Genomic DNA, 24,417 nt, shown 5'->3' on the forward strand with positions numbered 1-24,417 from the left:
ATGCTCGGCCTTCTAATTTTAATCCTATAATTTTATATGAAGTATGCTGCAGAGTAAAAGATAAAGAATAATGGTACCATACCATTAGAAAAGGACTCAGACTGGGCTGAGTGTGGTGGCTCACGCCTGTAATCCCAGCACTTTGGGAGGCAGAGGCGGGCAGATCACGAGGTCAGAAGTTTGAGACCAGCCTGGCCAATATGGTGAAACCCCACCTCTACTAAAAATACAAAAATTAGCCAGTGTGGTGGCAGGCACCTGTAGTCAGCTATTCAGGAGGCTGAGGCAGGAGAATCACTTGAACCCAGGAGGTGGAGGATGCAGTGAGCCGAGATCCTGCCACTGCACTCCAGCCTTGGTAACACAGTGAGACTCCATCTCAAAAAAAAAAAAAAAGAAAGGAAGGAAGGACCCAGATTATCTTCTCTCTCATAAAATAAGTAAATTGAAACAAAGAACAGCAATCTAAACATAAAACTCTCTACACTATAAACTCCTGGAGGTAAGAACCCATCACTTATTCATCTCTGCGTAACCCTATTATCCAACACAAGGCCTAGCTTTTTGGATATTTCCAAATACATCTACATTCTACATTATTCAACTACAGAGGCAGTAATAAATATAACTTAAATACATATTGGGGGAAAAAATAACGTGATATTAAAGTAACAACATACAACAAAAGGTCCAAAAGGAGACTGTTACATAGAAGTGACGATCTGAACTAAAAAGACTGACCACCAAATATTGTAGGGCATTAGCAACCACGCCTAGCAATTAAGTACCCTAAACCGGCAAGCCACTGGAAAAATCAGAATGCTAGCAAGATTATCCATTTCAATATGTTGTTTGTATTAAATTACATATTGTGAGTTGACACCATTTATATGGCAAATGAAAAGTTTATCCTAAGTCAGCAAAACTTCATTTAACATACTTTGGAATTTATGTTATAACCTGCCCTGAGGTATAGCAAAGTTAACCTGGACACTATGAATGAAGAGTTGGTTAAACCACTTAACAGTGCATTCTAAGAAATGTTTTGAACCTACTGGAGATGCTGTTTCTATGAAAATAATGCTGCTTAACTAACGCCATATTCCTTCTGCCCCTACCTCTCTAATGAAACTATGACTTGAAAAAAAACGGCCTTCTACTTTTGAGTCTCTTCCCAGTTCTTTTCCTAATGTTCCTGTAGTGTTTGGCCATGATGACTACCTATGGCCCCTTCTTGACATTTTCCTCCATGGCTTCCATGACAGTGTCTTTTCTCAGTTCTCTTATTACTCTTTAAGTTTATGTGAAGCCAGGAAACTAGGAGTCATCTTTGCCTTCCCCTTACTCACTCAGCTTCCCCCACACCCTCAAGTCCTGTTAATTCTACCTCTTAAATCTCTCAAATCCCAACACTTCTCTCCATCATCATGGTCACTACCCTAGTGTACCCATCTTTAAAATGGAGTACATTTATGACTCAGGGTACCTGAAGATTTAGAAAACCTGCTTAGAAAGCAGTATGGGTAGCAGATAGTTTTATAAAGACCCTAGAGATTTTCTTGAGACAGGGTCTTACTCTATTGCCCAGGTAGGAGTGCAGTGGTGTAATCACAGCTCACTGTAGCCTTCAAACTCCTGGACTCAGGTGATCCTCCCACCTCAGCCTCCAGAGTAGCTGGAACTACAGGCATGCCTGGCTAATTTTTCCATTTTTTGTAGAGATGGGGGTATTGCCATGTTGCCCAGGCTGGTCTCAAGCAATCTGCCAGCCTCAGCCTCCCAAAGTGCTAGGATTACAGGCATGACCCACCACAGGCACCTAGCTGTCTTTCTAGATTTTCTAATCTTATAAGTACGGCTTCCTAAAATTGATATGCTTGAGATCATACCTTCAGTCAAGAAGTCATAAAAGTTTTATTTTTTTGTCCTTCTACTTAAAAAAAGTACAGTGGTGGACTGTCTTAAAAAAGTACAAAACACTGAGTGCCAAAGGGACCATTCAAAAGAATGGTGTTGGCATTAAAAGAATCACTCCACCGACTGAGTAACCTAATGCATTTGCAAGTCAGGTGGCTCCATTCCTTTGTTTTTAATAAGTAAGAAAAGACCTTGATGATACATCATCAAACATGATTTTTGAAGATAGGTTATTTGATTTTTGGCAATTAACTCTGAAGTATTTTAAAAAGTGGAGTGACAATGCCATGTGAAAAATCCTATTTGCATCTGCTTATTTATGTGAACAATGTTTTCAGCACCACTACCTCGGTCGAGGCCCTTATCTCTTGCTTCAAAATTTATCCAAAATGGTCTTTACAACTCCTACTTTCCCTCTCCAATGCATGATATACTATTATCAGGTATCTCAAAAAAAAGTTACATAAGTACATGAGATATTATCATTAACCTTCTTAAAATCCTCCACTGCCATATTTTTTTTTAAATCCAACACCTTGGCATGGTAATTCCTGGCCACACACCACCTAATTACAACTTACTTCCTTTGTGTGCTCATATCACTCTCTCTCCCTACAACCCACCCCCGCCCTCAGGCACTGGACACTGCTCTGCCCCAAAGAGCCATGCTCTCTCACTCAGGGGATTCCTTCAGCTTGAAAGACCCTTCTCCTTTCTCTCTTCTCTCCCTGAGAAACTCCTATTCATCCTTCAAGGCACCACAAATGCCATGTCCTCTGAGAAGCTTTCTAGGAATCCCCCCAAAAGAATTAATGGCACTATTTATTTTTTAACAACCATTAATAGAGCATCCATGCTGACTTTAAGAGGTACGAAGATGAACCAGATAAGGGACTATCAGTCTTGTGAAGACAGAAATGTTATCTGACAATTCCTATATATCATTTATACTTTTAGCTAAAAGTTGTATCACTGAACCAGAAGAACAAAAGAACAGATGGCTTTATAAAAGAGATATAAAATGGGCAGTAAAGAAGAAGTTCCCAGGGAGAACTTAATGCTCATAAACTGTAAAGCCAAGACAATCCTAGGTCTACCAGATGCCAGAGCTCAAGTTTAGGACAATGGTTCAGAGTGTGGGCTCTACAGTTAAACCACCTAGTCAAATCCCAATTCTAACACTATTACAGTTTACAGTATATACTTAACTTTCCTAGGCTTCTTTTTATTCAACAATATAATGGGAATTATAATAGAGCTAACATTTCAAGGCTTTTTTTTTTTTTGGAGACAGAGTTTCGCTCTTGTTGCCCAGGCTGGGGTGCAATGGCACAATCTCAGCTCACTGCAACCTCCACTTCCGGGGTTCAAGCAATTCTCCTGCCTCCCGAGTAGCTGGGATTACAGGCATGTCCACCATGTCGGGCTAATTTTGTCTTTTTAGTAGAGACGGGGTTTCTCCACGTTTAGTCAGGCTGGTTTCGAACTCCTGACCTCAGGTGATCCGCCCGCCTTAGCCTCCCAAAGTGCTGGGATTACAGGCCTGAGGCCACCGGGCCTGGCCCAAAGCATTATTATATTAAACAAGGCAATCCACATAAAATACATAGCACATGGCCTTGTACATGGTAAATATATAAATATTAGCTTCTTTTATAGTAACTATTATGACACAGTCTTTTCTGTAACAGTGTAACACTGTCTGCTACATTCTATAACATTTTAAGTTATCTTTGAACTTCAATTTCCTAGTTTGCAAAATGGGGAGACAACTTTACATATGTAATAAGTCTTGTATTATGCCAGGCACATAATAATACATGAAAATATCTGTTCTCAAGTTGAACCAAGATGCATACTTACATACATTATCCCCACTTGACTAGCAGGAGCAGTGATCAATGATTACAATAAACCTTTTCCTATGGCAGTGGTTCTCAACCTTGGAATCACCTGAGGAACTTTTAAAAAGTTTGATGCCTGGGTCCTACTTCCAGAGATTCTGATTTAATGGGTATGGAGGTCTAGACATATTAAATGCTCCTCAGGTGACTCTAATATACAGGCAGGGTTAAGACCCAGATCTTGAGGTCTCAGGCAACAAAATGAGTCATCAGGCAACAGTCTTAACATTTATGCACACTCAAAAGAGCAATCACAAGTTAAGCACAGTTGTTTTTGCTTGCTTGTCAAGAAGGGTATAAAAAGTGAGACTTATTTGGTGTTCATGTTTTGAAAGACTTGAACTTACCAGAGATTAAGCCAAACTTTGAAAACATCTTAGGGAATGGTTCAGCCATATTCTTTCAAACTTTTTGAAAAGAGTTAGTTGGACAGAAAAGCTTACTTTCTTCTCTTAAAGCCCCTCAGATTTTTACATGTCCACAGAAGAGTTGACTTTTTAAAAGCAAACCTTTCATTGTACTTTTCTCCTAAGGAATAATCTAAGCTAGTTCTTCAGAGCTGCAAACTGTCATCACTTTGCCTAGAGCTAGGGAATTTGTAAAATGTGTCAATGCCCAGGGCCACACACCCGTGTAACCTGGGCATCATTTTTTCCCCTTAAAATTCCTTTAAAGGTGTAATTCAGACAAAAACACAACCACTTACATGTAGAGTTTGATGAGTTTTGACAAATGTACACAACTATATAACTATCACCACAATCATCATATAGAATATGTCCATCATGTCAAAGGTTCCCCTATGCCCCGATATAGTCAGCTTCCTTCACCCACCAGCAATGGTTCCCGGAAACCACTGATCTAATTTCTTTTAGATAGAATCCAAGTATGAGTCTTTTGTGTCTTGATTCTTTCATTAGTGTAACACTTTTAAGATCCATCCATATTGCTGCCTATACAAGTAGTCTGTTCCATTTTGCTGCTCAATAGCTTCCCATTGATTGGATGGATATTCCAGAATTACTCAAGTCACCAGTTGAAAGACATCTGGGTTGTTTCCAGGTATTGGCTATTATAAACAAAGCAGCTATGAACATCTGAGTTCAAGTGTTTGTGTGAACATATGTCTCCATATCTCTTAAGCAAATACACAGAAAGGGATTGCCAGATCAGATGGTCTATGTCTAACTTATTAGTAAACTGCCAACAAGTGGCTGGAACATTTTACATTCTCACCAGCAAAGTTTAACAGTTCAAGTTTCACATGCCTTCCAACACTTATTGTCAGTGTTTTTAACTGCAGCCATCGAGAGGGTATGTATTAATAGTAGTATTTAGTTTGGTTCACTGTAGCTTTAGTTTGCATTTCCCTAATAACTAATAATGTTGGGTATCTTTTCATATGTTATTTGCCATTCATTCATCTATTTGGTGAAATATGCTTAAATCTTTTTCTTTTTCTACAAGTTGTCTCCTTACCGAGTTATTTTTCAAATATTTTTTCCCAGTTTATGGCTTGCTTTGTCATTTTCTTAACACTGTTTTGACAAAACATTTGAGATTTATAGTTTTTTTCTTTTATGCTGCATGTTTGTTATGTGTTCTCTACAGAATGTTTTTCGTAATCCGTGATCACAAACATTTCCTCCTATATTGTTCTCCAGACATTTTATAGCTTAGTTTTTATATTCAGGTCTAAAATCCACTTCAAGTTAATTTTTATATATGGTAAGTAAAGGTGGAGAGTTCCATGTTTTCCAAGTGGATATCCAATTTTCTTGAAATATTTGTTAAAAACACTATCCTCCCTCCCCACTCCCCAATTCACCCCCTGAATTACCTTTGGCACCTTTATTGAAATATATGGATTTATTTCTGGGTTCTATGTTACATTCCATTGATTTTTGTTTCTACAATTATACCAGCACTAACTGTCTTGAATATTGAAGCTTCAGATAAACTTGAAATCAGGTAGTTTAAATCCTCCAACATTATTATTCTTCAGAATTGTTTTGACTATTAGGTCTCTGCATTTCCATATAACATTTACAATCCCTTGTCAATTTCTCTAAAATAGATTGCTGGAATTTTTATAGGGATTGCATTCGACCTGTAGTTCAACGTGAGGAACATCAGTCTCTTAACGACAATGATCAAAGATCATGGTACGTGTCTCAATTAACTTAAGGCCTTCATTAACTTACCTTAATGTTTTACAGTTTTGTCATATAGGCCTTGCATATATTTTATTAAATCCCAAGTACTTCATATTTTTTGTTATAAATGGTATCTTTTTGTAAATTTCAATCTCAAATTTTTTGTTGCTAGTATTCAAAAATGCAATTAATCTTGTATAATGACTTAGTAGCCTTCAATCTTGCTAATAAGCATGGGTTTGGAGTGCAGTGGCACAATCTCAGCTCACTGCACCTTCTGCCTCCTCCTGGGCTCAAGCTATTCTCCTACTTCACCTTCCTGAACAGCAGGGCCTACAGGCATGTGCCACCACACCCAGCTACTTTTTTATTTGTTATTATTGATTGATTGGAGTGCTGTGGCATGATTCTGACTCACTACAACCTCTACCTCCCAGCCTCAAGCGATTCTCCCACCTCAGCTTCCAGAGTAGTTAGGACTATAGGCATGTGCCAAGACACCCAGCTAATTTTTGCAGTTTGTTTGTTTTTGGTAGAGATCGAATTTTGACATGTTGCCCAGGCTGGTCTCAAACTTCTGGGCTCAAGTGATCCGCCCACCTCAGTCTCTCAAAGTGCTGGAATTACAGGTGTGCACCATGCTCAGCCATAAGCTTGCCTTTTTTTTTTTTTTTTTAAGATGGAGTCTCACTCCATAGCCCAGGCTGGAGTGCAGTGGTGTGATCTCCTCTCACTGCAACCCTTGCCTCCCGGGTCCCAGTTCAAGCAATTCTCCTACCTCAGCCTCCCAAGTAGCTGGGATTACAGGCATAAGCCACCATGCCCAGCTAATTTTTGTATTTTTTAGTAGAGACGGGATTTCACCATGTTGGCCAGTCTGGTCTTGAACTCGTGATCTTGTGATCCACCCGCCTCAGCCTCCCCAAGTGCTGAGATTACAGGCGTGAGCCACCGGGTCTGGCCCAAGCTTGCTTTTTAATAGATTTCTTAGGATTCTCTACGTACAAGATCGTATCTTCTACAGATCTGCAAATGATATTTTTTTTTTTTGGCCTTATTGCACTAACTGGCACTCTGAATGTTGAATAGGAAAGATGACAGCAGACATCATTGCCTTGAACCTGACCTTAGAAGGGGTACCATTCAGTCTTCATATGTAAGTATAATATTAGCTGCAGGTTTTTCACAGATACCTTTGATCAGGCTGAAGAAGTTCCATTCTATTCCTAATTTTCTAGAATTTTTGTCATGAATAGGAGTTGTATACTATCAAGTAACTTCTGTGTCAACTTAAATGATTGTATGTTTTTTCCTTTTAATTTGTGAAGATGGTGAATTATGTACACTGATTTTCAAATGTTAAATTAACCTTGCATTCCTGTTATAAATTCCACTTAGTCATGACGTATTATCCTTTTCATGTATTGCTGGATTTCATGTGTAAAAATCTTAAGAATTTGTGTGTCTATGTTTCTGAGGAATAATAATCTGTGGTTTTCTCTTTTATACCGTCTGTAATTTTAGTATCAAGGTAATGCTGGCCTTATAAAGCCAGGTGAGAAGTATCGTCTCGACTTCTATTTACTGGAAAGGTTCATATAGTATCGTATTTTTTCCTTAAATGGTTGATAGAACTTCCAGTGAAGCCATCTGTGCCTGGAGTTTTCTTTGTGGGAAGGTTTTAAACTACAAACTCAATTTCTTCAAAATATAGGGTTATTTAGGTTACCTATTTTTTTAACCTATTTCTTTTTCAGTAAGCTTTGGTATAATAGTTTGTGTCTTTTAGAGAATTGATCCATTTCATCTAAGTTGCTAAATGTTTAGAGATAACCTTATTTATTATCTTTTTAGTATCTGTAGACTCTGTGATGATGTACCCTTTCATTCCTGATCATGGTAACTTGAATCTTCTCTCTTATAAAGCCTTCTCTTCTAATATACCCATTCAATGCTATGAATTTCCTCTAAATACTGTATCCTATACATTTTGATATATTGTATATTTATTTTCATTAAGTTAAAAATATTTCTCTTGTGATTTCTTCTTCGAACTAATTACTTAGTAGTGTGTTGTTTAATTTCCAGATATTTGGGGATTTCCCAGATATACTTCTGTTGTTTATTTATAAATTCTATTGTGTTTGGAGAACATACTTTGTATTATTTCAATCCTCTACATTTCTTGAGACTTGTTTATAGCCCAGAATATGGTCTATATAAGTGAAATGTATTCAATGCATTCATACACTTGAAAAGAAAGTGCATTCTTGCTGTTACTAGTTGAAATGACCCCTAAATTTCAATGAGGGAATGTAGTATTTTTCATGTCTTTCTAAATCCTTACTGATTTTCTGTTTCTCCTCTCAGTTTAGAGGGGAATGTTGAAATCTCTAACTGTAATTTGTATTTTTTTCCTTTCAGGTTTATCTATTTTTGCTTCATGTGTTTTGCAACTCAATTATTAGGTATGCATATATTTGTAAGATTCTTGATATCCTCTTTATTAAATAACTCTCTTATTATGAAATGCCCATCCATTATTGCAGGTTATATTCCTTGCTCTGAAATATACTTTGCCTCATATTAATAGAGCCATTCCAGCTTTCTTTTGATAAATGTTCCATTCTTTTTACTTTTGCCCAAAAGTATCCTTACATTTAAAAATGGATTTCCTGTAGACAGTATATAACAATTGGGGTCCTTTTTATCCAGTCTTACAATCTCTGCCCTTTAATTCGGCTTCTTTAAACATTTTACATCTGATGCAGTCATTGATATGGTGGGTTTAAAAAAAAAAAAAAAATTTTTTTTTTTTTTTTTTTTTTTTTGAGATGGAGTCTCACTCTCTCACCTAGACTGGAATGCAGTGGCGTGATCTCAGCTCACTGCAACCTCCACCTCCCAGGTTCAAGTGATTCTCTGCCTCAGCCTTCTGAGTAGCTGGGACTACAGGCACACACCACCAAGCCCAGCTAATTTTTGTATTTTTAGTAGAGACAGGGTTTTACCATATTGGCCAGGCTGGTCTCAAACTCCTGGCCTCAGGTGATCTACACTCCTTGGCCTCCCGAAGTGCTGGGATTACAGGCATGAGCCACATTATTAACATGTATACCTCATATATACATGGGAGGAACCCCAGAGAAATGAATAGCTAGCATGGATCTATATATGGTGTCCTTTTAATCTATCTTGTTCAAATTTGTTTCATTTTTTCTGCCTCTTTTGAACTATTTTATATTTCCTACTTGTGTATTTGCTAAACCTGTTTTCTTTGTTCTCATTGCTTATTCTAAGGTTTGCAATATACATCTTTATCTCACTCTATTTTCAAAGAGCATTCTACATCATAGGTAGTATATGAACCTTACATGAGTGTACAGTTGACCCTTAAATTGTATAGGTCCATGAGTTTGAACTATGTAGGTCCACTTACATGTGGATTCAACCAAATGCAGATGAAAAATATAGTATTTGTAGGATGCAAAACCCATGTATTTCAGAGGGCCAACTTTATGTATATGCAGGTTCCACAGGGCTGAGGGACTTGAGAATACATGAATTTTGGTATACCTGGGGGGTCATGGCACCAATCCCAAGTGTATTAAGGGAGGACTATACTTGTGTTTCCCTCGCTCATTATTTATGCTGGTAAAGCTACTTTTGTATTCACTCTAAATAATAAATTATTTTATTATTTATATCAGTGATCTTCAAAAGAGACTAAGATATGGGAAATGTCTTTATATTTACCTAGGTATTTACCATTTATTCTTCACTTCTTGTAGACCTAAGATTTCATCTGCTGTCACTTTTTACCTGGAAAAGTTTATTTTAGTATCTCTTAGCATATATCTACAAGTTATTAATTCCTATGCACCCTTCCTGTTTTGGTCTATAAAGATCTTTAATTTAGGAAGGATATTTTTGCTAAGAAAAGGACATTGGGTTGACATTTTCCTTCATTACTTTAAACATTTTGCTCAATTCTCTGACTTAATAGCTTTTTGATGAGAACTATGCAGTCATTCTTATCTTTGTTCCTTTGTATGTAATGTGTTATTTTCCCTCTGATTATCTGTAAGATTATCTGTTTTTTTTAGCAAATTGATTATGATGTGCCTTAGCAAGATTTTCTTTGTTTCTTCTATTTGGGATTTACTGAACTTCTTGGCTCTTTCAGTTTATAGTTTTGTGGCAGACAACTTCTAAAATAGCTCCCAATGATTTCTGCCTCATACTATGCATGTCTTTATGTAATCTCTACCCCTTCAGTGTTGACTGATCCTATTAACTTGCTTTAATGAACAGAAAATGACAAAAATGACAGGTCATCACTTCTGACATTAGGTGAAAAAAAGACTAACTTGTGTCTTGCCTGCATTCTCTTTTTAGCTCTTCTTGCTCATTCATTCTAATGAAGTTAGCTGCCATATTGTGAGCTGCTCTACAGAGAGGCCTACGTGGTCCAGAATTGTGGGCAGCCTCTGGCCAACAGCCAGTGAAGAAACCAAGGCCCTCAGGCCAACAACCCACAAGGAACTAAATCCTGTCAATAACCACAAGTGAGTGTGAAAGCAAAGTCTCCCTCAGTCAAGCCCTGAGATCACTGCAGCCTCAGCTGGATACCTTGATTGCAGCCATGTTAAGAATCCCTGAATCAGAGGGCCCAGCTGGGCCATGCAGAGAAACTGGGAAATAATGTATGTTTTGTTTAAACCACTAAATTTGGGGAATAATTTGTTAGGTAGCAATACATAATATAGTTTTCATTGAATGTGGCAACATTTTTTTCTATGATCGTTTCAAATCTTTTTTCTTTCACATCTCCTGGGGACTCCAGTTACACACATATAAAGACTATTTCATCTTGTCTCACATTATCTATTGCCATGTTTTCCTTTTTGCCTTTTTTTTCCCTGTTCTCTGTGCCTTATTTTGGATAGTTTCTATTGTCATGGCATCAAGGTTGCTAATACTTTCTTCTGCAGTGTGTGTTTTATCTCCAGAAATATGTGGGTTTCTCTTTCTCTTTTTAAAGATATATTCCACGTCTCTCTCATGTTCATGTTTTCTTTTACTTTCTTGATCACATGTGGCATTTATAGTAGCTACATAAGAGAAAAAATTATTTCCTTCTCTCTGGGGGTCATAGTCTACCAGTGCCTGTTGTTCAATGTCCATGATTTTTGTGGGGCTGCTTTTTAAATTCCTGTTTTAGGAGGGAGGGTAAACCTGATTACTGTTGCTCTCTCTTGGCCTGAAGTGGAAGCCTATTTATTTCTTTATAAAAGTCCTCCAAGTGATTCTAATGTGTAGCCAACTTTGAGACCTAGTGGGTTAGAAGCTTTGATTTTCTTAAAAGAAAAATTCCTTCCAGACAGGACACATTTTTTTTCTGAGCTGATTAGTCTTGATGAATTTGAAAGCTTGTGTCCCAAAGTGCTGCACTGTAGTTAGCTAATATCAAAGAAACTTTTCACTAAAAGAAATGTCCAATATTACTTGGCAAAGAAACTGAGAAACCATTATTCTGTGGAACAAAGTTTCATATGGAGACATTTAAACTGAAGTATCCAATTATAAGGTGACACAAAGTAATGTTCTAAAGCATGGAGGTAGGAATAATGATGTGAAAAAATAATCTTCCTAGGCCAAAGGAAACAGAAAACCACTTATAGAAACCAGAAAAAACATGTCCAATAGGAACAATACCGGTAACCATCACTTTTTAAAAATCAAATATTCACAGAATTTTACCAGTGTAACTTTCAAAATCATGAACCTTGTAAACTAAATAAAAAGGCACAAATACAAATAAATAAAACTTCACTTAGTAAAAAATAAACAAGATTCTCTTCAGTACCAGCAAATTTCATTAGTTCTATGTAGAGGTTTCTTCCCATCTGTCCAGATACCCTTCTAAAACTTACCCTTTTCCAAGTAAGAACGTGGAGCCCACGGCGGGTCCTCTTCAGCATAAGGATCACTATACTCAACCACAGCTGCTTCCTCCTCTTCATAATCTTCTGGGGGAGGAGGAGGTGGAGGAGACTCATCAAAGACTGGTTCTTCCACAGGTGGCGGTGGAGGTGGTGTATCTGAAACTAAGAACGTATCAGGCTGACAACAAAACTATACATTATGCAAAGTTCAGTAATTCCCATCCAAGCTTCTAGGTTCATGGAATATAAACCTAGACTTGAAAATACTCTTTCAAAAAATGAGTGAGCAAGGGAAGTCTTCCCACCAACTATAACTCCATACTTGGAGTTCTAGAGCTCCAAGTATGATGTTCTCCCTCTCCTGCCCTTGGATTAGTGCTAATGGATACTGAATAAAGTTTAGACAAAATAATTATTAACTGAGCCTCTGGAACCTGTTTATTCTAATACAAATCCTCTTTTCAAAGAGATCAGTATGACCAGGCGCAGTGGCTTACACCTGTAATCCCAGCGCTTTGGGAGGCCGAGGTAGGTGGATCACCTGTGGTCAGGAGTTCGCAATCAGCCTGGGCAACATGGTGAAAACCTGTCTCTACTAAAAATACAAAAATTAGCTGCACGTGGTGGCAGGTGCCTGTAATCCCAGCTACTCGGGAGGCCAAGGCACAAGAACAGCTTGAACAGGCAAGATGGAGGTTGCAGTGAGCTGAGTTCACGCCACTCCAACCTGGACCACAGAGCAACACTGCGTCTCGAAAACAGCAGAAACAAACAAACAAACAAACAAAACAGAGGTCAGTACAATATAGCTGAGCTTTACACTGTTTTCAAGGAAAAGTTATCAGAAATACTGACAATGAAAACCGTATTTCACAGATTAAAATCTTTTTTCACTTAAATTAGAATGAATCCAGGGAATAGTGCAATTTTAGTAATCCACTACTTTCTTCTTAATGAATTTTTCTAATACCAAATTCAAGAGGAAAAAAATCAACAAACTTGGTTAACTTCATCTATGAAGATGTTTGATTATAGAATTTGTTCTAGTTCAGACTAATTTATCACTTAGAATTTCTTCAGGCTACATGTCCAAGTGTACTAGCAGAGTAATTTAAAATATATCCCATGGAGATATGCTTCCACAGCTCAGATACCAATATACAGTAACATCAAAAAGATTATCTTCAAACTCAGAGACCTTAACCTTTCAAAATGGTTGGTACATACTTGAGCACAGCTGAACACAATGAAATGAATAAGCCTGTGTTTATCAGCTCCTTAGGTTTAATAAACAGCACTAATTCTTATTTATGAGGTACCAGTATAGATCCCATGTGATCCTCTAAGCAATCTTATTTCTTTAGTATTTTCTAATGTAAGTCTACTAATTGAATTAAGTGGATTTTCAAAGATTGCTGATGCCTGGTGGGAGGCAGCCACATCAACACCATGTTCTGTCTTATCTCAGTATTCTTCCCATCTGCTGTGCCCCTCTATACTGATCTACTTTATAAACTTTAAAACTTCAGTCATTAAACAGAACACTTTTCATCCTAATAGTTTTTATTAACAAACAAAAGATATAGATATGTGATTTACTATATACTTGGGTGAAAAAGCAATTTATCCTATTTCCATTTGTAAGATAAAAAGACGGACTTTAAACAATTGCACAGAACCACAGATCCAAAGGAACTTTCAAAACAATCACCTTGAGAAATGACACTACAAAATTACTCAAAGATGTTGCCACTGTTCATTTTTACTTTTCTTGTAACTGCCAGTTTAATAAGCTACCACATTTGACTTAAAACATTCCATGCTCAGCTAGCTCTTTGTAATGCATTATTTCATTTCATCTTTACAGTTGGAGGTGGTGTTTTTCATTTTATAGATGTGGAGACTGGCTTTCCAAGATTAAGTATTCCAACAGAAAGTAAGTGAAAAAAATTCCAATGTCTGTTATCTTAAAAGCTACACTACTATGGGATGAGATAAATTCAAAAACCTTCAAGTCATGCTTCATTACTATTTATTCAACAAACATTAACTAATATGGCTAGATATTATGCTCAGCACTGAGAAAAAGGGCAGTGGGCAGAAGTCATGGAGACATGAACAACGAAACCTTCATTTGCAATTGAGTGTAGTGCGTGTTTTAAGGTACTATAGGAACACAGAGCATAAACCACACTTGTTATGTGGGTCAGGAAAGACCTCCTGAAACCTGAAGAATGAGTAAGCGTTAATGGGGAGGAAGGGGGAGGGTAGGATGGCGTAGAGATAGACATTTCATTTCAGATATAAAGAACAAAACAACGCCAGGCGCGGGGAGGCTCATGCCTGTAATCTCAGCACTTTGGGAGGCTGAGGCAGGTGGATCACTTGACCAGCCTGGCCGATATGGTGAAACCCAATCTTTACTAAAAATACAAAAATTAGCTGCATGTGGTGGCGCACAGGTGTAATCCCAGCTACTCTTGAAGCTGAGGCAGGAGAATAACTTTAACCCGGGAAGGGAATGTGGCAGTGAGTTGAGATTGCACCACTGCACTCCAGCCTGGGTGTCAGAGTGAGACTGCCTCACACACACACACACACAAAAGGCAAAACAAAGCAAGAAACTTTCTGTAAGAACTGTCCGAAGTTCAGTAGCCAGAGGCATGAGGAAGCTGAAGAGGATGAGGCAAGAAGGGCCTTACAGCAGTTTGGACTCTATCCAAAGAGCCAAGGGGAGCCACAGAAAGATTTTAAGGGGAGTAACAGGGTCGTAGCTGTACTTCTTACCCCAGTATAACTGGGTCACTACAACTGGTTCCAAATTATTCCAGACTTCTTCCAAACATCAAACTTAATGCAGAGTAAATATCTGCTACCATGGAATATCTTCAAAAAATATACCTGGAAAGCTTTGAAGATAATTCCAAAAGAAAGATACATATCTTTCCAAAGTGAATGTTTTTAAAGAGTTTAAAGACTTAAACATTACTTGAATGTTTAAGTCCTGCCATGTCTGTAAAATTAGTCACAGCACACCTCATACACGATTTTTTAATACATTGTGTACATGAAAAACATATATGACTGTAGGAAGAGATGAAAAAGACTAATTCAAAAGGCAATCAACTGTGATAGGGTGGTCAAATTAGGGAATGACTTTTTAAAATATAGGTAGTGATGTTTTAATAATGCTTTGCAATGATCTACTTAAGACATTTCTAAGTCTTTAATTGATATGCACTTTAATATTACATTAAAACAATATTTACGTTTGGTTCATGAAACATTTTGCTGTTTCTACAAAGCTTGCAACTTTCACTGGTGACTGGCAAAAAAACAGTGACATCCTGCTTTAAATCCTATTCAACTTTCAAGTCTCATTTTCTGCTAAGAAAATAACTACTTAGTTGCTATACAAACATTCATGTTTCATTAATGGATTAGTCTTCAACGTCAGTTTCAAAAGCTGGCCTTTACTCCAAAATCTGCTCAGAACCACTTTGTTCAGAATAAATGACAACATCTCACAGAACATGCAGTAGCAATTAAGTGGGAGAATTCTCTAAGGTGGAAGCTCATCATAATAGTAAAAACAGAAAAAACTCCCAGGGTATTATTCAAGTGACTACCTTCATTAATCATTGTGATTAAACTGGATTTGTGATGGGAGAAAATTCTCTTTTACTGTAATGACATTTACTTAGACTTTCTACCTTGCATGAAGTATGTAGAATGGAACCAGCTTTGCAAAGTCCGTCAATTCTGGTACTGTAATTAAATTCTTTTCTACTTCGTACTTACCGTATTTAGATGCAGCAGACATTTTTTAAAACCTGGGAACATGACCTCGTATCCCACATTTGACCTCACTAGCCTGGCAGAGGATCACACTATGGCTGTGCTGGGCACATGCTAAACTATTAATAGTGGAATCTTGCTGAGAGGCAGTTTTCTCCCCAAGCCAGTGTGGGTCATACCCAAGCTAAAGAAAAAGTGGGCCCCAAATAGCATAATTTAAAACATGAAATACACCTAATTATATGTGAACATAGCTCTGAAATTTAACAAAGCATCTTACGAAATCACAGTGTGGTAAACATTACAGGTGTTCATGGAGTACCTTCTAATAAACAAAAGTAAGTAAAATATACTATTTTCAGAAATTAGCAAATAGAGATGCAAAGGCACATGAAAGACACTGAGCTCTCAGGCGAGTAAGACTGAATTATTAGTTAAAATACAACCACATCTAGAAGTTAAAATAAAAACACATCTAGAAGAATGTGCTGATAAAAGGGGGGCATTTAGCTACAGAAGCAGAAAAAAGGGGGAACCAAAAGTGCCTGCTATGTATGTGTCAGATGCTTTTCCAAGTGCTGGGGAAACAGCTAGCAAAAAAAACAGGCAAAAATTCTTGCTCTCACAGAGCTTACATTCTGGTATTGGCAGTGCCCATTTCCAAAGAAGCAGGAGACCTAAGCCACAGATTACAAATATTTCTATCCCATTAGTGAGGTCATCCATCCTTGTTATATATACACTGGACTACTCTGGTCTGATGACATGAAATCTTTAATTAATATTCTCCTAGTTCAGAGTCATGCAAATCATGCAACCTTATGATTGTGATGTGGCCCTGCACAAAGACTGCCCACACGAAGAGGATTCGTCCATCATACAGACTATATTTTCACTGGTCTCTGTGACAGCAATTCCTCACTGAATGTTGATACAGGTCTCCTGATTTGTCATCAGTCTCCTAGAAGACTCAAGATATCAACAGAATTGGTTACCTGATTCTGCATGGCTCAACACTAGACCACAGGCCAAGGAAAATTCATTGCCAACCTATGAGGCCTCTTGGGAGACAGACTGGCAGCTTAGTCCTCTGAGCCCTACCATGCACAGCCCTTTTGATATCTGGAATCACAAAACTGAACGAAGATTCTCAGGCCACCTATAATACCCCTAAAACTCCAGTGATAAGAACTAGACTACCACTTATCTGAGCAACCCAGAGAAAAAGATGGGATATCCAGTGGTTAAAGAATATCACCTCAGTTGGATGTGATCTTTCTTTTCTTACATGTGCCTTAGTATATATTTGTCTTATCTTTACTACTAGTTTTTAAGTTATTTAAAAATAGAAAATTTCTCTATTTTATGTCCACTAGCCATTCAGACAGTGACTTGTACATAATATTCAAATGTTTGAAGTATGAGCAAATGAATGACTATCCAGTCAATCACAGATAAATGACATTTTATGCCTATAATCTGATCTACAGCATAAAGAAGACATAAACTTACTATTTTCTTGGACTCTGGCCACAAATCCCATTAAAGGTAACTGAGGAGTTACCTGTAGGATGGAGGGAGGAGGAGGAGCAAGAGATACTGCAAAAACAAAAAAGGTGTGGAGGATAAGGGATAAGGGCGAGTTACATTAAAAGGAAAGGATAATACAATAAAATGAACACATAAAGGAGGGAAACTACTATTCACAAACATTTTACCAGTGATCTTAAGGATCCCCTGTTGAGGGACAACTCATTAACATATAAAAGAAGGTACTGGGGGAAATTTTAGTAAGTTTTTGAAAATTACAACAGGAAGCATTTATCATACATAGATATGTTAAGTATATATAACATAATCTATATATAACATCTAATTGATTTTTTTAATATCATAATATCATGCCTTCTCAAGGAAAGAATTTCTGCAGATTACCATGATGTGGTTTTCTGAATTTTACCTTGGAAGGTTACAAGTTTAAATGTTTGTCAATACAGGAGAGAAAAAAATATTATATCCCAACACTCTAAATGTATACTTCTTATTACTCTAGTAATAGGCAAGTTCATTGGTTCTTTATTCATTAATTAGACAAATATTTACTGACTTCCTACTAAGTGGCAAACACCTGCTAGGAAAACAGTATCAAAACCATCCTCTGAGACTCAAGTGCTATGTCATTATAATTTTTCATAATCTCAATTCATTGGTACATTTCCTCCCTGATCATATAGAAAAGTGCTGGCCTTGTGGAAGACAGTGTGGTGATTCCTCAAGGACCTAGAAATAGAAATTCCATTTGACCCAGCAATCCCATTACTGGGTATATATCCAAAGGATTATAAATTGTTCTACTATAAGGACACATGCACACGAATGTTCATTGCAGCACTGTTTACAATAGCAAAGACCCGGAACCAACCCAAATGCCCATCGATGATAGACTGGACAGGGAAAATGTGGCACATATACACCATGGAATATTATGCAGCCATCAAAAACGATGAGTTCGTGTCCTTTGTAGGGACATGGATGAACCTGGAAACCATCATTCTCAGCAAACTGACACAGGAACACAAAATCAAACACCATATGTTCTCACTCATAGGTGGGTGTTGAACAATGAGAACACATGGACACAGGGAGGGGAGCATCACATACTGGGGTCTGTCAGGGTAAATAGGGGAGGGACAGCAGGGGGTGGGGAGTTGGGGAGAGATAGCATGGGGAGAAATACCAGATATAGGTGATGGGGAGGAAGGCAGCAAATCACACTGCCATGTGTGTACCTATGCAACAATCTTGCATGTTCTTCACATGTACCCCAAAACCTAAAATGCAATAAAAATAAAAATAAAGGGAAAAAAAAGTGCTGGCCTTAATCAAATCATTTCACTCTCCTTCCCAAGGTGTCTTCCCCTGTACCTCAATCACCTGGCACAGTGTCCAAAACTAGTAAGTAGTCAACAAATGTTTAACATATATAAATGCAGAATAAGCCAGGTATGCATGGAAACTAAAGAGGCAAGAAAAACAAAAAAGATTACAGTTACAGTTTCCTTTAGAATGGGTACAAATGCATTTTCTTATAAAGAGAAAATGCCTCTATTAGCTCCAAAATACAGTTAAGACTAATAAAACTAAAAAGATGAACATGTCTCTGCTCTCAAGGAGATCACATTCTATTGAAAATAGAAGTAAAATGACCTCTCAGCAGGGACTTGAAGAAAGGAGTCTGCCAAGCTGACAGGGGTTGAGAAAGATAATCAAGTTGAGAGAATCAAGTGAAGGCAAAGACTCAGAGGCATAAAACAGCATAACCAGTTCACAGGACCAGGAATGTTTCTATATGGCTAGGAAAAGATACCCAAAGAGAAAGCAAAACACCCAGAAATATCAACGGAGGATATGAAATAGGGAAGGATCTTACATGCCTGGTAAAGGAGTGCTTAGTGGAAAGAGGTCGGACTTTAAAGTCACCCAGCCTCAAATCTCTGATCTATCATTTCCTGGCTGTTTGGATAGCTAGTCAATTAACTTCTTCAGGCCTATTCCATAAATGTGATGTGAAAACAAGATAATGCAACCTACTTCATACAGTGGCTGCAAAGATTTAAAAAAAAAAAAAAAGACAATGGCTGTTGAAACCCTAACCCAGTGCCTGGCACATAATAAATCAAGGCGGTTTCTAGAAAAGAAAAGGAGGGAACTTTAAAAGTGTGGGAAGAAAGTACTTGGCAACTAATGATTTGGCGAGCATATCAAGGAGAGCAACAACAAGCTGAAAGTCATTCTTAGAGTTTTACCCTTCAAAACTATGAAGATGGAGATGCCATTAACTACATTAAGCCTGGTAGGTAGTACTGGGAAAGAAATGGGCTGGTAAACAAATCAGGGAGAGAATGATATGATACATTTGGGTTGAGATTATGCAAAATATCTAGAATTGATGCTATGGATAGATGCAGGGAGAACATACAAATGCACAGACAAGAGTTAAGCAGATAATCTTGAGTATCTAGATGCAAAGAACAGAGGAGTATAACCTTAGAAATTGGTACCTTTTTTTAAAAAAGACACCTTTGGTTAGGTTTTTCCCTAAAGTCAAAATTCCTGGCAGTAAATCCTTGTGTGTCTGCTTCCCACTCAGAGGCTTAGAACAACTGTTGATGTTTATAATACCCTGTTTCCAAGGGTAAGCAGAAGATAATGAAAAGAGAAGGTAGCACAGACAAGAAAGATAAATCTGAGAAACAGTAGCAGACAGCAACTGGCACTAGAAGAGTAGAGACAAAGCATGTGTTCACATCAAAGATGAAATGCTCTTGTTATCTTGGCATATATCCTAACCTTCTGCGTAACACAGAAGTGGGAAATTTCCCACTTCAGTCACTGTTTCTCTACCAAATATAAAAAAAATGACCTTTTGGTACTCAGCTAAAAAAGAATGATCAAGTGCTTAACCTACAGCAGTCTTTTTGTGGGTAGATTGAGGGTTTTTTTTCTTTTTGTTTTTAAGATGAATATGCTTATTTCTTTTCTACTTCTGAAAGTGAAAAATCTGAAGCCATAGTGGTTTTAAGTAGTCCATTGGCAACTAGGCACGGTGGCTCATGCCTATAATCCCAGCACTTTGGGAGGCCGAGGCGGGCAGATCATCTGAGGTCAGAAGTTCAAGACCAGCCTGACCAACATGGTGAAATCCTGTTTCTACTAAAAATAAAATAACTAGCTGGGCATGGTGGCGCCTGTAATCTCAGCTACTCGGGAGCCTGAGGCAGGAGAATCGCTTGAACACGGGAAGCAGAGGTTGCAGTGAGCTGAGATCACATCATTGGACTCTAACCTGGGCAACAAGTGCAAAACTCCATCTAAAGAAAAAAAAAAAAAAAAAAGACGTCCACCAGCAGCAGCCAGGGAAAGATAAATCCCAGTTCTTCCTTAAAAGAATGACTTGGTAACAAGTTAGATTTTTTCAAAGCTAGTCTAAGGCATGTTCAAAAATTTAGTTCCATCTGGGGTTACAAAGCTTATCCCAAATTCTACTTTTCTCCAGGGCAAACCTTTAAACAAGGTGGTCCAAATTAATTCAGACACCACAACATTTTCTTTTGGGACTGTGTAAGATTTCATCTGACTAGAATGTTTGTCAGCCAGAATATACTGTCTTTCTTGGAGATGAGCTGAAAACAAACCATTCTAAGATAATTTAAGCAGAATTTTGAGCAAAGAACTGTTGCAATATTCATTTCTAATCCTAGTCATTTTGTGAATAGCCAAGAGCAGGAAATAAACTTGTTTTCATTCCATTTAGCTAAAATGATTCCTCATAAAACAAGACCCTTTCCCAATCACCACCAAAAAGTCTCTCAACTTAGATTCTGTTACATAATTTTCTTTCTTTTCTTTATTATTTTTTCTCATTTCTTTCTCTTTTTTTTTTTGAGACAGGGTCTCGCTCTGTTGCCAGGCTGGAATACAGTGGCACGATCTCGGCTCACTGTAACCTCCAACTTCCACGTTCAAGTGATTCTCCTGCCTCAGCCTCCCAAGTAGCTAGGACTACAGACACCTGCCACCACGCCCCGCTAATTTTTGTATTTTTAGTAGAAACGGGGTTTCAACATGTTGGCCAGGCTGATCTCAATCTCTTGACCTCGTGATCCGCCCACCTTGGCCTCCCAAAGTGCTGGGATTAGAGGCATAAGCCACCGCGCCCAGCCCTATAATTTTCACAATATACAAGAATGAAGTTAATATGAAGACAGGCTCACCAAGTGACTGGAACTTATAGAGAGATTGTAAGTAGAACAGCTATGAGAATTACAGCTGTGTGCACAAAGCAACATTTAGATACAAACAGTAAAAGGCTTTCTAAGCAAACCAAACTTAAATGAGTCTGTGCTGATGAAATATACAAACTTTCCAAGTACAATCTTTCTGGTTATTTATTAAGTCCTTTGAAGCATCACTGAAGCTTGTATTTTAAATGTCTAACTCAAAAAGTTTGGAAAAATAAAATTAAGCTTTTACATCTTATTTTTACAGCTTTATAAATACTCTCAGAATATTAGACAAAATAAGCACTCTAAATACTACTTCTAAAGCCATTACTGAACATCACGTTGAGAGGGCATATACATGTTATATAGCCCATGTAAGTATATAGCCCATGCAAGGAGTAGTTTCTAAACATGAACACCAACTTAGAACAAGAGGTATGTAAAAGTGAATTTGGGCTGGACGTCGTGGCTCACACCTGTAATCCCAGCACCTTGGGAGGCCAAGGCAGGTGGATGACTTGAGGTCAGGAATTACAGCCTGGACAATCTGGTGAAACCCTGTCTCTTAAAAAAAAAAAAAAAAAAAAAAAAGAGCCAGGCTTGGTGGCACACACCTGTAGTCCCAGCTACTCAGGAGGCTGATGAGGCAGGATAATCACCTGAACCCGGGAGGTTGAGGTTGCAGTAAGCCGAGATTGCTCCACTGCACTCCAGCCTGGGCAACAAAGCAAGACTTCGCGGGGGAAAAAAAAAGCTTCCTGCTCCTTATTTATGCTTTGCTAAAGCCCCATCACATCAGTATTCTTCTGGACATTTTGGTGATGCTATAACTTCACTAATCATTTAGAGAATATGTGATATGGCTTTTATTTTGCAATAGCACCATCCCAACATTGTTTTCTATTTTTTTAGTGGCTTTTAATACCATTCAGGGATTATTAAGCCTGATATTTTCTCTTTGTGAAACGGTATACCCATTCAGAAACTGCTATATCTCACAGAGCTATATACAGATACATCTCTTGGAACCAATATTCACTTTATGAACTAGATTTTTTTCAAAAGCTTTTAAGAAAATATGAGCAGTAAAATACAGGCTACTTTCTACTAAAGGCTTCAATATTTACATGCTACATTATTGATTCCATAACAAACAAGGTTTATGTAAGTATATGTATAAATACTTACATGCAGATATACGTATATTCTTCTTGACCACCAAGGTGCTTCTTATTTATATTTAAAGACTGTTAACTCAGCCCTATGTGTTTCTATGACCCCCCTTACTACTGGCAAGATGAATGATAAATTGGTATTCCTATTTCATTGACTGGATTAGATTAAGAAACAATGAGAACCAAAGAGATTTCAGTTATGCCCTGATCAAAGGGTTCTTTCAATAACTTGATTCTGAAATAATCTCATTTAAAAACAATTATTGTGCTCCTAAGACTTGGCACTAGACACTGGGTGTTCCATATTTTAACTCCTCTGTTATAACTGTCCTTTTTCAAACTCAGATCAAATTGTACACTAACAAATATAGTAACAACACTGCTAGATTTACACCTTACAGAACCCCACTGAATTTATATTCACATGAATCCCTCCCCAGATTGCCAGCTCACTTCTTCAGAAGCATGCAACCATGGCAAGATGCCGATCACACACACACACACACACACACACGAAAAAGCTCATAAAACAATTTTTTTTTTTTTTTTTTGGTTAAATCAGAGAATTAGCTACTTGAGAAAGCACAACAAATATTCCCATTGGAAACATGGAAAAAAAATAGGGACAATCACAGGGCCTGTGGGAGTAATACAGGAGACTTACATAATTTTTTTTTTTTTGAGACAGGGTCTCACTCTGTTTGCCTAGGCTGAAGTACAGTGGCACAAACTCAGCTCACTGAAACTTCCACCTCCTAGGCTCAAGTGATCCTGTCTCAGCCTCTTGAGTAGCTGGGACTGCAGACACCTGCCACAGCACTTGGCTCATAAATAATATTCTAATGAATATAAAATAAAAATGCATCTAACAGCCTTAGAACACTGATTCACAAAGCATTAAGTCTTGTAAAAAGAGCTTTTCCAAGAAAATGGTTTAGTTAAAAAAAAAATCAGTTTGGAAAAAGTACTCTGATTAACCAACTAACAATGCTGTGGTCACCCACTTTAAACAGTTACCAAATCCCTGGAGATACAAAGCAGAACTTAATAGAGCAGAGTACAGAAAAACAAAAAAGTGCAACTACACTGCCTCACACATTACGCAGAAAGCCTAACAATCCCAATTCACCTTATTTCCATGAGTGAGAAAAATACTTTGATTAAAATCATTCCATAAAGTAGGGATATTTTTACTTTAACACAGACTTTCAAGCATGTGAAAATCAGATTTACAAAGAAACTACTGAAATACGTATTTTAAAATACATTTAAATATGTGCTTAAACAGCCTTCATATAAATTCTACCTACAGGGTTCTCATAGGACTATTTTGGAGCATACACAAACAAAGCATGAAATATCCCTGTATAGGCCGGGCGCAGTGGCTCATGCCTGTAATCCCAGCACTTTGAGAAGGCCAAGGTGGGTGGATAACTTGAAGTCAGAAGTTCAAGACCAGCCTGGCCAAGATGGTGAAACCCTGTCTCTTCTAAAAGTACAAAAATTAGCTGGGCGTGGTGGCAGGTGCCTGAAATCCCTGCTACTTGGGAGGCTAAGGAAGGAGAATCGTTTGAACCTGGGAGGTGGAGGTTGCAGTGAGTCGAGATCACGCTACTGTACTCCAGTCTGGGTGACAGAGCAAGACTCTGCCTCAAAAAGTAAAAAAAAAAAATTAGCCAGGAGTGGTGGTGGGTGCCTGTAATCTCAGCTACTTGGGAGGCAGAGGCAGGAAAATC

General features: G+C 37.8%; 1 protein-coding gene across 28 annotated transcripts in view; it reads right to left on the reverse strand.

The window, feature by feature from the left end:
* The window catches only part of ABI2 (abl interactor 2), a 114,302-nt gene that overhangs the window by 7,883 nt on the left and 82,002 nt on the right, over positions 1–24,417 (reverse strand). For 14 of the 28 annotated variants that reach the window (XM_012446010.3, XM_064373134.1, XM_064373125.1 and 11 more), the window contains 2 exons: positions 17,236–17,322; positions 11,914–12,087 (listed from right to left, as the gene is read on the reverse strand). In XM_012446010.3, the coding sequence (XP_012301433.1) occupies positions 11,914–12,087; positions 17,236–17,322 (261 nt within the window). Of the gene's footprint in view, positions 1–11,913; positions 12,088–17,235; positions 17,323–20,769; positions 20,907–24,417 lie in introns of all 28 variants that reach the window. The other 14 variants (XM_064373136.1, XM_064373129.1, XM_064373135.1 and 11 more) reach the window with 2 other exon arrangements.

The sequence above is a fragment of the Aotus nancymaae genome, unplaced genomic scaffold (assembly GCF_030222135.1).
Source record: "Aotus nancymaae isolate 86718 unplaced genomic scaffold, 86718_ANA_hifiasm-v0.15.2.pri h1tg000008l, whole genome shotgun sequence".
NCBI classification, from domain to species: domain Eukaryota; kingdom Metazoa; phylum Chordata; class Mammalia; order Primates; family Aotidae; genus Aotus; species Aotus nancymaae.